The 14473-nt window shown below is 54.1% G+C and overlaps 1 protein-coding gene across 1 annotated transcript; it reads left to right on the top strand.

The window, feature by feature from the left end:
* Window positions 1-469: 469 nt before the first annotated feature.
* LOC142908887 (lysophosphatidic acid receptor 1-A-like) lies at window positions 470-9878 on the top strand. Its single transcript, XM_076059536.1, has 3 exons — window positions 470-588; window positions 7049-7821; window positions 8776-9878. Exons 2-3 carry the CDS (start codon window positions 7086-7088, stop codon window positions 9120-9122), a joined length of 1083 nt encoding a protein of 360 aa, XP_075915651.1. The 5' UTR covers window positions 470-588; window positions 7049-7085; the 3' UTR covers window positions 9123-9878.
* Window positions 9879-14473: the final 4595 nt, after the last annotated feature.

The raw sequence follows: 14473 nt of genomic DNA, 5'->3' as shown, positions 1-14473 counted from the left end.
CCGGAGTTCGATTCCGCCAACATCAGTGACGAATTATCTGCACCGATCCTGGGTCCTCCCTTAGATAGACTCAGCCTCAAATGAGTACCTTGTGCGGTGTGTCGTAAACATCACCACTGGGGAGACAAAGGCGGCCGGGCGTGGTGTTGGCCACCCAACCGGCTCGTGTGCCGTACCGACCTTCATAGGTGCTCTCTAACAGCACTTGCCCCGGCAGTCTGTTGCAGGCTACACGGGGGATCTTGGTATTGTTTCTTGAAAGCACAAAGAATGTGTGTATGTCTGTGAGCAGAGTGGAGGATCGAGGTTTAGCAACTGGGGGGTTGGTAGGAAGAGGTAGTGATGGGTGGGACACGTAAAAAGAACTCGATTGGACGTGCAAGATGACATCATGTCACCCGGGGATTAACAGGCTTTGAGAAGATAAGAGGGGAGGGAGAGAGCAAATCCAATTCAGAGTTCACCTGGAGCCGCCCTGAATCCCAGCCGCCCTCAGCGTCCGCCTGACGCCCGTTGGGTGCAGCTGCGAACCATTGCCCAGGCAGAGTCTTCGCTGCCCAGCGTCCTCCCCAACTTCCACCGTGCGAGGTGAGTGATCGTTCAGTTGGTCAATTTCATTTGGCGTGACCCCGGGGTCCCGAAAAAATCAGGTCAATATTTATTATTTTTCAGTCCGCCCTCCGGTCAGCCATCGATCCTCAGCTTCTATGCCAAGGCGAGCCTGCGCCCGCAGTGAATTTAACGTGTTTATGTAATTTTTCAACTTTTTACGAAACTTAGTTCCCCGAGTAGCTCTCAACGAGGCCAATTGATTGACCACTAGTTTTGCTGTCGGTAAGGCAAGACTCGTGTCGCTACGCGGTTTTTCCCACCCCGGGGCAGTGATGAGACCCCCGGGGTCCTGCCAATTGCTTCAATTCAGCCCTGTTAGCCGTTAGCCCTAGCCTGAGAATAGTCGCACATCGCGAAGGGTGGGAAATAAGAGGCTAGGCGAGATCCGTGGAGTGTTCGCTGGGGGGGGGGGGCATAAACAGGGGTTCACTATTCACGCCGGGAATAAAACCTTGGTACAAGATTGATGGTCGACGCGTTGTGCGTGTGTGTGTGAAGAGTGGTGGAACAGCGATTGGCACACTGCCGTGTGTGGGTGATATAAATTAGTGGGTTTGGTTTGGCCATGTTTGTTGTAGTACGGAGTTAGACTGATGGGATTTTTGCACACAGCGTTGGTGTACGGTGCTTTTTCAGGATTTTTTCCTGGATTTTCTGTTTCCACAAAGTCACAAAGTCACTTTAAGATGTTTTCTTGTTCGCGTTTTTGTTTGTTGCGGTTGCACCCGATTCAAGAGCCGAATGGCTCACAGGGCTATACACCAAATAAATGAAACTGAAACTAGGTGGTTATCCCGAGAGCGCAAACTAATGAGTATCCGTACAGCTGCGGAGTTTCTGCAGCTGCCAGCGAGTTAATAAATAACCACTCGAGGGCGGTCGCCGTGTTGACACAAGGGCTTAGCAGCTGGGGGGGGGGGGGGCATCCCGCCCTCTCACGGGGAGCGGGGCGTCAGCCCCCACGAGAGCATAAACGTTGTGACGTTTACTAAGCGTTCCTGCTACATGTTTTTTTTCAGCTGTGGATTAACTTTCGAAAATCTGTGAAATCTGGATGCAAAAGTAACTGGCAATTCTTGAGAATATTTTTTTGTTTGTTAATCGAGAAATCTGGAGATAGTACGGCAAAGAGAAATCTGCAGAAAATCGGAGAGCTTTGTAAAAAAAAATATTGCTAAATCTAGAGACTATATCTGAAATGTCTTGGATACAGTCTGCGAAACTCCTGAGAAATCTGGAGAGTCAAACAAAATCCCGAGATATCCGAAGAAAAAAATCGCTTCGAAAAATGCAGAGACATCTGTAGAAGGATCACACTCGTCCAAGACGTCCTTCCCACTTCCCGTGACTGCAGCCTCAAGGTGCACATGGCCTGGCACAAGCGTCGTGGTGACGTCACCGCCACTTAGTGGCGAATGGCGGTTGTTGTGTGTCTATGTGTGTGTGTCTACGTGTGTGTGTCTACGTGTGTGCGTGTACACGTGTGTGTGTACACGCGTGTGTGTGTACACGCGTGTATGTTTACACGTGTGTGTACACCTGTGTGTGTACACGTGTGTGTACACACGTGTGTGTACACGTGTGTGTGTGTGTACATGCGTGCGTGTGTGTACACGTGTGTGTGTGTACACACGTGTGTGTGTACACCTGTGTGTGTGTATACGTGTGTGTACACGCGTGTGTGTACACGTGTGTGTATACGTAGGAGTTAGTTTCGGGTACTTTGTTGTTAAACAGTTGCTGAGCATAGGCACAAAAGTCAAACGAGCGGTCAGCAACTAACGGCAAATGTCAAAATGTAGTTAGAATGTAGTTAGGGTTCGATGTGTCTTGAATTGAGCCGAGGTCGTTGTCATCAAGAACTTGTGGGGATGAGGAGAAGAGGGGACGGGAGGGAATTCCAGAGCTGATGGCGGCAAGTGGGAATTTTCGTGTTGCTTCGGGAGCGTTTGGGGGAGGGGTGAGAGGTGTGCTTCGTCTATGCAGAGGATGATGCTCTGGGCAATAAAAAATAATTAATCGGGCGAGTGCGATTAGCGAGTGCGCGGCGTTTGTGGAGCCTTTTGGTAAGAGCACGGTTATCAGTTTGCTGAAGTTTGTAGTCGCTTACTGACCCCTGTGACCCCCCTACTGGACGTGTGTGGAAAAGAGCTTCATAGCTCCTCGGATTCCTCCTCCTGCAGTCTACATACAGATCGTGAGACTCTGCATCGCGAGGACTCGGGTGGTCAGCCTCTCTGAGTGCGCGGTGTTTCGGGGCTGCGTGGTGTACAAAGCAGCACGGTGTTGTAGCTTTGTACAGCCTCTTAAGTAGCAGTGCGCGTTGTTTAGCGACAGCGTGGTGAAGCAGTTTGTAACAGCGAAGACTATGGGGGGGTCAGCCTGGTGGGGGTGGGTAGGTGGTGGGGGTGGGTAGGTGGTGGGGGTGGGTAGGTGGGTGGGTGGTGGGGGTGGGTAGGTGGGTGGGTAGGTGGTGGGGGTGGGTAGGTGGGTGGGTGGTGGGGTGGGTAGGTGGTGGGTGTGTGGTGGGGGTGGGTAGGTGGGTGGGTGGTGGGGGTGAGTAGGTGGTGGGGTGGGTAGGTGGTGGGGGTGGGTAGATGGGTGGGTAGGTGGGTGGGTGGTGGGGGTGGTAGGTGGGTAGGTGGGTGGGTAGGTAGGTGGGTAGGTGGGTGGGTAGGTGGGTCGGTGGTGGGGGTGGGTCGGTGGTGGGTCGGTGGTGGGGGTGGGTAGGTGGTGTGGGTGGGTTAGGTGGGTGGTTAGGTGGTGGGGGGTGGGTAGGTGGGTCGGTAGTGGGGTGGGTAGGTGGGTGGGTGGTGGGGGTGGGTAGGTGGGTCGGTTGTGGGGGTGGGTGGGTAGGTGGTGGGGGTGCGTTGGTGGTGGGGGTGGGTAGGTGGGTGGGTGCTGTGTAGTGGGTGGGTGGTGGGGGTGGGTGGGTAGGTGGTGAGGGTGCGTCGGTGGTGGGGGTGGGTAGGTGGGTGGGTGCTGTGTAGTGGGTCGGTGGTGAGGGTGGGTGGGTAGGTGGTGGGGGTGGGTAGGTGGGTGGGTGGTGGGGGTGGGTAGATGGGTAGGTGGTGGGTAGGTGGGTTGGTTGTGGTTAGGTGGTCGTGGTGGTGGGTGGGGGTGGGTGGGTTGGTCAGCGTGTGTGAGTGCGTGGCGTCTATGAAGTACGCGGTAGGCGGAGTGGCCCCCCCACCCACCCCCACCACCCACCCACCTACCCACCCCCACTACCGACCCACGTGTGTGTGTGCGTGCTTGTATACCATCAATAGGTAAACTCCCCCCCCCCCCCGCGCCAAACGGCAAGTCCACCGGCACGTACACCACCTCTTTCCTAAAATCCGCCAATCAAATGCTAATTTTTATGCTAATTTCTTCGTCAGAACACCTTGTTTGCTCGCACACAGTTTAAAGGTCCGCTGTCTGAGCGTGGTTGTGTTTCGCTAAATTCTCCTGTTTGATGAGTACTAGGTGCCTCGGTGAATGTATATGCTCTGACTTTAACATAGCTATTTCTGTGACCAGTTACAAGCTAATCACTCAGTTATTTCAATGCTAAATTCTATGCTAATTCCTTTGTCAAGGGGTACCTCTGCCGATGTGTATACTTTAACTTAGCTATTTCAATGAGCCATTTCAATGGTAATTATATGCTAATTCCTTTGTCAAGGCACTTTGTGTTTTTCTTCTCACACAGCTTAAAGGTCGTGATCTAAGCGTGGCTTCTCTCACTCCAGCGCTGTCCTCCAGACAGTCTCGTCCCTTCACCTGATGAAGGCCGCTTGTGTTGTGGCCGAAACGTCGTGATTTTTTGTTATTTTATTTTCACCTACGTGACTTTACCCAATAGAACCAAAGAGTATGCACTCACACACTCACACAAAGACCCACGGACTCACACAGAGACGCACAGAGACTCACACAGAGACGCGGAGACTCACACAGAGACCCACACACTCACACAGAGACCCATGGACTCACACAGAGACCCACAGACTCACTCACACAGAGACCCACAGACTCACACATAGACCCACAGACTCACACAGAGACGCACAGAGACCCACAGACTCACACAGAGACCCGGAGACTCACACAGAGACCCACATACTCACACAGAGACCCATGGACTCACACAAAGACCCACAGACTCACTCACACAGAGACCCATAGACTCACACATAGACCCACAGACTCACACAGAGACGCACAGAGACCCACAGACTCACACAGAGACCCGGAGACTCACACGAACCCACAGACTCACACAGAGACCCACAGACTCACACAGAGACCCGGAGACTCACACAGAGACCCACAGACTCACACAGACTCACACAGACACCCACTGACTCACACATGGATCCACAGACTCACACAGAGACTCTCACAGAGACCCACAGACTCACAAATAGACCCACACACTCACACAGAGACCCACCGACTCACACAGAGACCCACAGACTTCCACAGAGACCCACAGCCTCAAACATGAATCTACAGACTCACACAGAGACCCACAGACGCACACAGAGAACCACACACTCACATAGAGACTCACACGAACCCACAGACTCACACAGAGACCCACAGACTCACACAGAGACCCACACACTCACACAGAGACTCACACGAACCCACAGACTCACACAGAGACCCACAGACTCACAAGAACCCGCAGACTCACACAGAGACCCACAGACTCACACAGAGACCCACAGCCTCACACAGAGACCCACAGACTCACACAAAGACCCACAGACTCACACAGAGACCCACACTCACACAGACTCACACAGACACCCACAGACTCAAACATGGATTCACAGACTCACACAGACACCCACAGACTCAAACATGGATTCACACTCACACAGATACTCACACAGAGACCCACAGACTCACACATAGACCCACATACTCACACAGACACCCACAGACTCATACATGGATCTACAGACTCACACAGAGACCCACAGACTCACAGAGACCCGCAGACTCACACAGAGACCCACAGACTCACAATAACCCAAAGACTCACACAGAGACCCACAGACTCACACAGAGACCCACAGCCTCACACAGAGACCCACAGACTCACACAGAAACCCACAGACTCACACAGAGACCCACAGACTCACACAGACACCCAAAGACTCACACAGAGACCCGGAGACTCACACAAAACACCACGCACTCACACAGAGACCTACAGACTCGTACAGAGACCCACACACAGAGAGACCCACACATTCACACAGATACCCACAGACTCACACAGATACCCACAGACTCACACATGGATCCACAGACTCAAACAGAGACCCGCACACTCACATAGAGACTTACACGAACCCACAGACTCACACAGAGACCCAAAGACTCACACAGAGACCCACAGGCTCACACAGAGACCCACAGACTCACACAGAGACTTGCACACTCACACAGAGACTCACACGAACCCACAAACTCACACAGAGACCCACAGACTCACATAGAGATCCACAGACTCACACAGAGTACCCACAGACTCACACAGAGACCCACAGACTCACACAGAGACTCACACAGAGACCCGGAGACTCACACAAAAACACCACACACTCACACAGAGACCAACACACTCGTACAGAGACCCACACACACAGAGTCCCACACATTCACACAGAGACCCACAGACTCACACAGAGACCCACAGACGCACACATGGATCCACAGACTCACACAAAGACTCACACAGAGACCCGCACACTCACACAGAGACTTACACGAACCCACAGACTCACACAGAGACCCACAGACTCACACAGAGACCCACAGACTCACACAGAGACTCACACAGAGACCCGGAGACTCACACAAAAACATCACACACTCACACAGAGACCTACAGACTCGTACAGAGACCCACACACAAAGAGACCCACACATTCACACAGAGACCCACAGACTCACACAGAGACCCACCGACTCACACAAGGATCCACAGGTTCACACAAAGACTCACAGAGCCCCACAGACTCACACATAGACCCACACACTCACACAGAGACCCACAGACTCACACGGCCTTGGTACACGTGTATATATATAGGCTGTAGTGTATACTGTAGTGTACACAGTATGTATATATACTATTATTCTGTAGTGTATACTGTAGTGTAAACACTGTATACTGTATAGGCTGTAGTGGGTCACAATAACACCGTGGACCTTAAAAACGGACAAAACATCTAACAGGCGATGTTTCAGGCAACAGTCGTCTATCACAGCACAATATAGCCGCCTCATAAATTACCTTGTAACTTGACTACACGGCAAAAAACAATACTCAATTCGCCTTTTTTTAATATAAATCGGTCCATTTAAAAACATTTGGTTCGGGACAAGAGTGTAACGTTTCTCTTAACTTTAATGAATCTTCGCTTTGCAGGTGGGTGTCGGCGTGGGAAACAAAACGCGAGAACGAGATGGACGGCAGCTGCCACCACAATGAGACAATCACCTTCTTCTACAACAACATCAAAAGGCCACTGTACGACGAGTGGTCTGTCACCAGCGTGCTGGTCATGGTGCTCGGCATCACCATGTGCCTCTTCATCATGCTGGCCAACGTCCTCGTCATGCTCGCCGTATACATCAACAAGAAACGCCACCACCCCATCTACTTCCTCATGGCCAACCTGGCCGTGGCGGATTTCTTTGCGGGAGCGGCGTACGTCTACCTGATGTTCAACACGGGACCCAACACTCACAAGCTGTCGCTGCCGACCTGGATGCTACGCCAGGGGCTGATCAACACGAGCCTCACGGCCTCCGTTGCCAGCCTCTTGGCCATAGCCATAGAGCGGCACATCACGGTGTTCCGGATGCAGATGCATTCGCGGATGAGCGAGCGGCGCGTCGCGGTCGTCATTGCGATCATCTGGCTCGTGTCCATCATCACCGGTGCCATTCCCAGCATGGGCTGGAACTGCATCTGCAACATCAGCACGTGCTCCACCATGGCGCCCCTGTACAGCACCAGCTACGTCATCTTCTGGGCCGGCTCCAATCTCTCCACATTCCTGATCATGGTGGGACTCTACAGTCACATCTTCGTGCACGTGTGGAGGAACACGATACCCGTGCCGCAGAATACCTCCAGGTCCACCCAGAGGAAAAAGGCCACCATGAGCTTGCTCATAACGGTCACCATCATGTTGGGTAAGTGTTGTGGGTCTGGGCAGCAGGTGCTCATATTCGACAACACGATTCACATTCGTCTTCGAGCGTGTGTGCGTGTGTACAGCCCCTTGTGTCGATCCGGTGCATGTGTAGGGAGTCATTTTGTAGTGTGGGTTGTGTAAAGGTGGGGTAAATAGACGTGGGAGCATAGAAAGTCTAGCACAACAATGGAGATTGTTGCACTGGCCACCATGTAGCCTCCGGGGCAGGCTACATCAATCTGACGTGCGTGACAGTCGCCTAACCAAGCACCGTCTTGGCTCAACACTCTGCTCAGCTTCTGATCGGATTTGGTGAATGTTCTCTGGGTGATTTTGGTTGTGGGCAACATTCATGGCTCATATCGCATGCCGAACAGCTTTAGGGGAAACAGTGGCCCAGTGGTTAGCGTACTGGCGCTATGAACCCAGCGACTGCTGTTCGATTTCGAACCACGGCTAACGGTGGCGAGTCGTTATCGGCACCAGGTGCGGCACCTCCCCAGTCGTTTCACCAAACTGCACCGGCTAGGTTGAAGTACGCAGAGGATTGACGAAGGCCTGTGAATTATCATTCGTACGACGACTATTCTAGCACAGCGGTTGAAACAACGGGGCAAAGTTTTTTTTTTATCTCCCCCCCCCACCGCCTCTGTCCACCCGGCAGTACGTAGGGGTCTAGCCACAGTTTGTCGATCGGCAGGTCTGGGTGTAGCGAGGTAAAGTGTGGTTCCTCGTCTGGCCAACGGTGGAAAAGCAGGTGGGAAAAGAAGCCTCTAAAGGGCCTCTCCACAGTTCTCCTCTAGTGGAGGGGCCCTCCTTGCAGCAGTCATTGAGCAAGCCATTGCAGGGTTGTGCCTTGACCTTCCACGGGTTTCAGGGAACAACGCTGATCTTGTTCCACACGTTGCTATCAAAATGCCTGACTCGTGTGTCTCGTGCCGTCGCCTCTCAGGAGCCTTCATCGTGTGCTGGACGCCAGGCCTGGTGATTCTGCTGCTGGATTCATTCTGCTCAGACTGCAATGTCCTGGCCTTTGATAAGTACTTCTTGCTCATAGCGGAGCTCAACTCCGCCATGAACCCCATCATCTACTCGATTCGGGACAAAGAGATTGTCGCCACTTTGCAGCGAATGCTGTACTGCCAAAAGGCAGAAGCCATCATCACCAATGGCTCCGACAACGTCTCCAATAAATCAACGTCCACGGCGAATCACAACCTGGTCACGCCTATCAGTCACGTGACCACCACAAGTGCGATGAAGATGAATCAGTTTAACAAAATATATATAAAACAATAAAAAATTCTCACGACGTTTCGACCATAACTCAAACGGACATCATCAGGTGTGTCGGTTTGCATAAATTATTTTTTATAAATAAATAAATGTACAGCACACCGGTGCGTTTGAGGGTAAATAGAACGTGGCCAATTCTTTATTAGTACAGCACACCGATGTGTTTGAGAGTAAATAGACGTGGCCAATTCTTTACTAGTACAGCACACCGATTTGTTTGAGGGTAAATAGACGTTGCCAATTCTTTCCTAGTGTAGAGGAGTAGTGGAGGACGTCATGTCACTCAGGGGGGTGAAAAGGGATGATGTCAGAAGTTACGGGGGATATATAAGGGGGAACCCGTGATGTAGAGGGGGTTGTCGCGAAGGGCCAGGAACGGAGAGAGTTGGGGAGTTGGGATCCAGGTTAGGGGGAATCAGCGCCAGGCGAGTGTGCTACTTCACCCGGCCGACCGAGTTGGGTGATCCCTCGGTTGGTGCTGGGGGGGGGGAGATCACGTATAGCCTGGGTGGAGCTAGGGGCCTCCCGGTACCCTTTCCCCTGGGGAGAAATTAGGGTTGTCACCTGTTGGGCGTAAGCCTTTAATAAGTTACCGGCAGTAGCCCTTAATAAAACTTGGTATCAGCCACTACTAAAGAACCGTGTCCGTGTCGTCAATTGCACCTCAACAACTGGTGCCAGAAGTGGTTTCGTTCCGCGCCGCAATGCCTAGATCCGGCGCGAAACGAAAGACTACGCCTAGGGTGCACCAGGGCGACAAGGACGTCGGCGAGCTGGCGATGATCCCGGAGACCGGGGGCCCGGTGATGTTCCCCGTGGAGATGGTCCAGTCGGGGCCAGAAGAGGCGGCGGTCGGGGGAGCTGCCGCGCCGCCGTCGGACGAGTGGTGCGCCATCGCGGCCAGGCTGGAGACGCTGCAGCTCACGATGGCGCAGCTCGCCGTCGCTTTGGCAGAGGTGGGGGACCGCGTACACTCGGCGGGCGGTGATTTTTGCCAAAACCGCGGGATCGCCGACATCGCGAATCCTGCCAAAACCATAATTCCCGCCAACGCGCTGCCGGGTGTGCCGCGGCAATCGGGCGCCATTTTTTATGCGCCGCCGGATCCAGCCGCCATTGTCGCTGCGATGCAGGAACCGGCCGCCATTGTTGGCGCGACGCCGGAACCGGCTTCGCATCATACTATCGTCGGTTTCGTTCGCGATTTTGCGACTATTGCGAAGCCACTGCACGCCCTCTCGGCCAAAGGTACAAAATTTCGCTGGGGGATGGAGGAGGAAAACGCCTTTGTGGCGCTTCGCACGGCCCTGGCGGATGCGCCGCCCTTGGGGTATCCCGATTTCTCTAAACCCTTCTCGACACCGACGCCAGTGACACGGGCATTGGAGCCGTCTTGGCCCAGGTGATCGATGGGGTGGAACAGGTGGTGGCCTATTGTCTCCCACTGAGCAGCGGTACTGCGTCACCAGGAGGGAGCTGCTGGCTTTTGTTTTTTTTGTCCAGCTGTACCGGCCGTATTTGTATGGTCGCCGGTTCACCGTCCGGACTGACCATGCAGCCCTGCAGTATTCCCTGTGAATTGACCAGCCCTCGGGTCAGCTGTCCCGCTGGCTCGAGGCGCTCCAGGAGTACCCCTTCGATGTCATCCACAGGAAGGGGACTCGGCATGGGAATGCGGACGGCCTTTCCAGGCTGCCCCCGGACAGCGGGTGCGCTTGTGCCCTGGGTTCCAGCCGCTGTAAGGCCCCAGTGAACACTGCGGCCCAGTTGGTCGCATCGGCCCGAAGCGGCACCCCCTCCGGGTGTGGCATTGCATTGCCTGTTGATTTTGGCCTGGGACTCCCCCGGGAGGTATGGTCCAAGTTGCAGATGGAGGATTCCTCTCTGCTGAGGCTGCGACGCCGGGTTGGGTCAAAGGCCCGTAGCTCGGTTCCGTCGGCGGCCCCGGTGATCGTAGTACATGACGGCCTCCTCATGTGTTGGGATGCCCAGTTGGAATGCTATTGTGTGGTGGTGCCCATTGGCTTACGAGGAAAATTGACCTGGGTTATTCATGAAAAACTTATGCACTTCGGCTACCATACGACCTTGTTGACCCTTAAATGGAATTACTATTGGCCGGGTGTGGAGGATGATGTGGCTCTGTTTTTGAAAGGTTGCCACGACTGTGCGCGGAGGAAGGCCCCTGTTGGTCAGGATCGGGCGCCGCTGCAGTCCATCCGGGTTTCTCGTGTCAATGAGCTCGTGGCACTCGACATTCTGGGGCCATTCCCTGCATCCCATCGGGGCCATAGGTACCTCTTGGTGGGCGTGGAGTATCTCACACGTTGGCCTATGGCGTGGCCTCTGGTGGACCAATCGGCCTCGTCCATCACTGAGGCGTTGTTCAGGGGTACGTCCTTGACAAAGGGGCGCCAGAACAGCTCTTGGCGGATCAGGGGCGGAATTTTTCTTCCCGTTTGCTCAAGAAGGTCTGTGACCTCCTTGGGACGAAGAAGGTCCACACCTCGCCCTACCACCCCCAGTCCGACGGGATGGTAGAGCGATTAAACCGCACGCTCACGTCCATGCTGTGTCATCATGTGAGCACGTCCGAATTGGACTGGGACCTGTTCATCCTGGGGGTGCTGGCCACGTACAGGTTAGCTCCTCATGCCTCGACGGGGTTCTCACCATTTTACCTCATGTATGGAAGAGAACCCGAACCCCTGATGCACATCCAACTGGACCTCGGGCCTGCCAAAAAGGGTTAGCCTGTTCCCATCCAGATGCGGATTGCGCTCGATCGGCTGCGCGAGGCGCGGTTGGCGGCGTTAGATAATTCGGCCAGCCGATAGGCGGCCTCCGAGCGTCTGCCCAAACACCAGGCTGTCGGCCGCCCGTGGGAAAAGGGCCAGTTGGCGTGGCTGCACTGCCCCCAAGTGCCGGTGGGTACGTCTCCTAAATTACATCGCCCATGGCAGGGCCCTGTCGAGGTCGTGGAGGTCCGCTGTCCGCAATGTGTCCGCATCCGGTGGGGCCGTCGTCACTGGACCGTGCACCCGTCGCGGCTCAAGCGGGTGGTGCCGCCGGGGCTCCCTGATTCATCCCCATTTTTGGAGCGGTCGGCGATTGCTGCGTCCGACGAGCCGGGCCGCGGGGGTCGTGGAAATGCGAGCGATGCCCTGCCCTTGTGTATGCCCGCAGAGCCACCGACAGTGACGCCGCCAACAGCGGGCCGTCCGGGGGGTGTCCCGGCGGCGACCCTGCCTCCCTCCAGGCCACCGCCCGGTCCGGACACCGACGCCACAGGGAGCAGTGGGCCGCCGTTAGAGGCGCCAGCGGAGCCCCTGCCAGTGGTGCCGCCGGTGACACCTTAGCTCGGCCACGTGCCGGCGGGCTCGGCTTTGGCCGGCGCACCGTCGCCTCAGGCGGCCGACACCACACGGGGAGCAGGCCGCCGGCGGCGGGCACGCGCTCATGGGGCGTGCGCATACACTGACGGCCCGCGGAGTCGTCTACTTCGATCCCCTGCCTTGTCGCCACTTACGTTGCCGGGTGGTGACTGTCCAGACTTTTCTGATCCCGTGCTGCCCTAGTGTTGTGTTCTGCTAGCAGCCGGGGTTGTCTCTATACGCATGCGTCCTTGGGGTTTCTGGTAAGGGTGGCTTCCCGCCAAATGGACTCCTCTCGCATAATTGTTGCAGACGGTTCGGCTGGGTTTTTTTCACGGGGGGGGGGGGGGGTAAAAAGGGATGACGTCAGAAGTTACGGGGGATATATAAGGGGGAACGCGTGACGTAGAGGGGGTCGTCGCGAAGGGCCAGGAACAGAGAGAGTTGGGGAGTCGGGATCCCGGGTAGGGGGAATCAGCACCAGGCGAGTGTGATACTTCACCCGGCTGACCGAGTTGGGTGATCTCTCGGTCGGTGCTGGGGGGGGAGATCACGTATAGCCTGGGTGGAGCTAGGGACATCCCAGTACCCTTTCCCCTGGGGAGATGTTAGGGTTGTTACCTGTTGGGCATAAGCCTTTAATAAGTTACCGGCAGTAGCACTTAATAAACCTTGACATCAGCTCCTACTAAAGAACCATGTCGTCAGTTGCACCTCAACACTAGTACAGCACACCGGTGTGTTTGAGGGTAAATAGAACGTGGCCAATTCTTTACTAGTACAGCACACCGGTGTGTTTGAGTGTGATTAGAACGTGGCCAATTCTTTACTAGTACAGCACACCAGTGTGTTTGAGGGTAATTAGAACGTGGCCAATTCTTTACTAGTAAAGCACACCGGTGTGTTTGAGGGTAATTAGAACGTGGCCAATTCTTTAATAGTACAGCACACCGGTGTGTTTGAGGGTAAATCCATAACATTTACTATTTGAGGACGCTGTTTCACCAGTAATTACAGCCGGCATCGTCAGGCGACAGCCAGATTTGGCTCCCCAACACACAACCGGTGTCGTGCTGCACTCGTAACGAATTGGCACGTCTTGTTCACGTGACAAACCTTCCTCATTGGCTGTCGGGTGGTGGCGGGTTTAACGACATATTTAAGTGATCTAACCCCCCCCAAAAAACCCCCTCATGGATAAAATTGGTCGCAAAAGCTTCCTACTACTACCACGTGTTCAAGTGTTTATACATTTCGTATATTTTGATGGTAAAGTTTTTTTGACGTCTGTAGCAGTCGTGCAAAACCGAACATTAATAGGTTAATAACGGATATGAATACCGAGTCTGTGGTTTCTGATAGTCTCCCGTGACGGAACGTTCATATATCGCGACAATCGTCGTACCTAATAGCGAGAACTGGTATCGTACCATGCACAATGACACCATGACAACACTCGCCACAACCCAGCTGGTATAGCAGGTTATGGTTGCAGCTTGTTATGCTAAGTGCCTCTTGTAAAGCTGCCCTCTTGCCTTCCTTGAAGCAATGTCGGTTGAAAATAAATCACTGGAAGCCTTAGAGCAGGGGTGGGGAACCTTTTTTCTGCCAAGGGCCATTTGGATATTTATATAACATCATTCGCGGGCCATACAAAATCATCCACTTACAAATTTGCCCGTTATATTTGGTCAAACATTTTATTAACTCGCCCCTAATGCTATGGCTGGAACTGCTTCTCTTTGGTGAGGCGTGTGATGATGTTAGTTGGTATTGATGTTGCTGCTACTCGCAACTGCTTTTCCAGGTTTGCTCCTAGATTTATTTAATTTCGAGTCCCGACCGGGGTTGCCTTGGCAGGGCCAGACCCAAATTATTTTGCGGGCCTCATACGGCCCACGGGCCGAACGTTCCCCACCCCTGCCTTAGAGACTCAAACATAAACTCGGGTCCCACACACACACACATATCGGAGATCAA

The sequence above is a fragment of the Petromyzon marinus genome, unplaced genomic scaffold (genome assembly GCF_048934315.1).
Source record: "Petromyzon marinus isolate PM22_M1 ecotype Great Lakes invasive population unplaced genomic scaffold, UKy_Petmar_22M1.pri1.0 PM_G_Scaffold_109, whole genome shotgun sequence".
Taxonomy (NCBI): domain Eukaryota; kingdom Metazoa; phylum Chordata; class Hyperoartia; order Petromyzontiformes; family Petromyzontidae; genus Petromyzon; species Petromyzon marinus.
Note: the sequence above shows the minus strand (reverse complement) of the source record. Positions and strands in the feature narration are given on the sequence as shown.

Bases quoted from the DNA above. Each gene is read 5' to 3' on its own strand.
- LOC142908887 (XM_076059536.1), top strand. From the start codon at position 7,086: ATGGACGGCAGCTGCCACCACAATGAGACAATCACCTTCTTCTACAAC. The intron at 7,822-8,775 runs GTAAGTGTTGTG...GTCGCCTCTCAG, and splicing joins AACGGTCACCATCATGTTGG to GAGCCTTCATCGTGTGCTGG.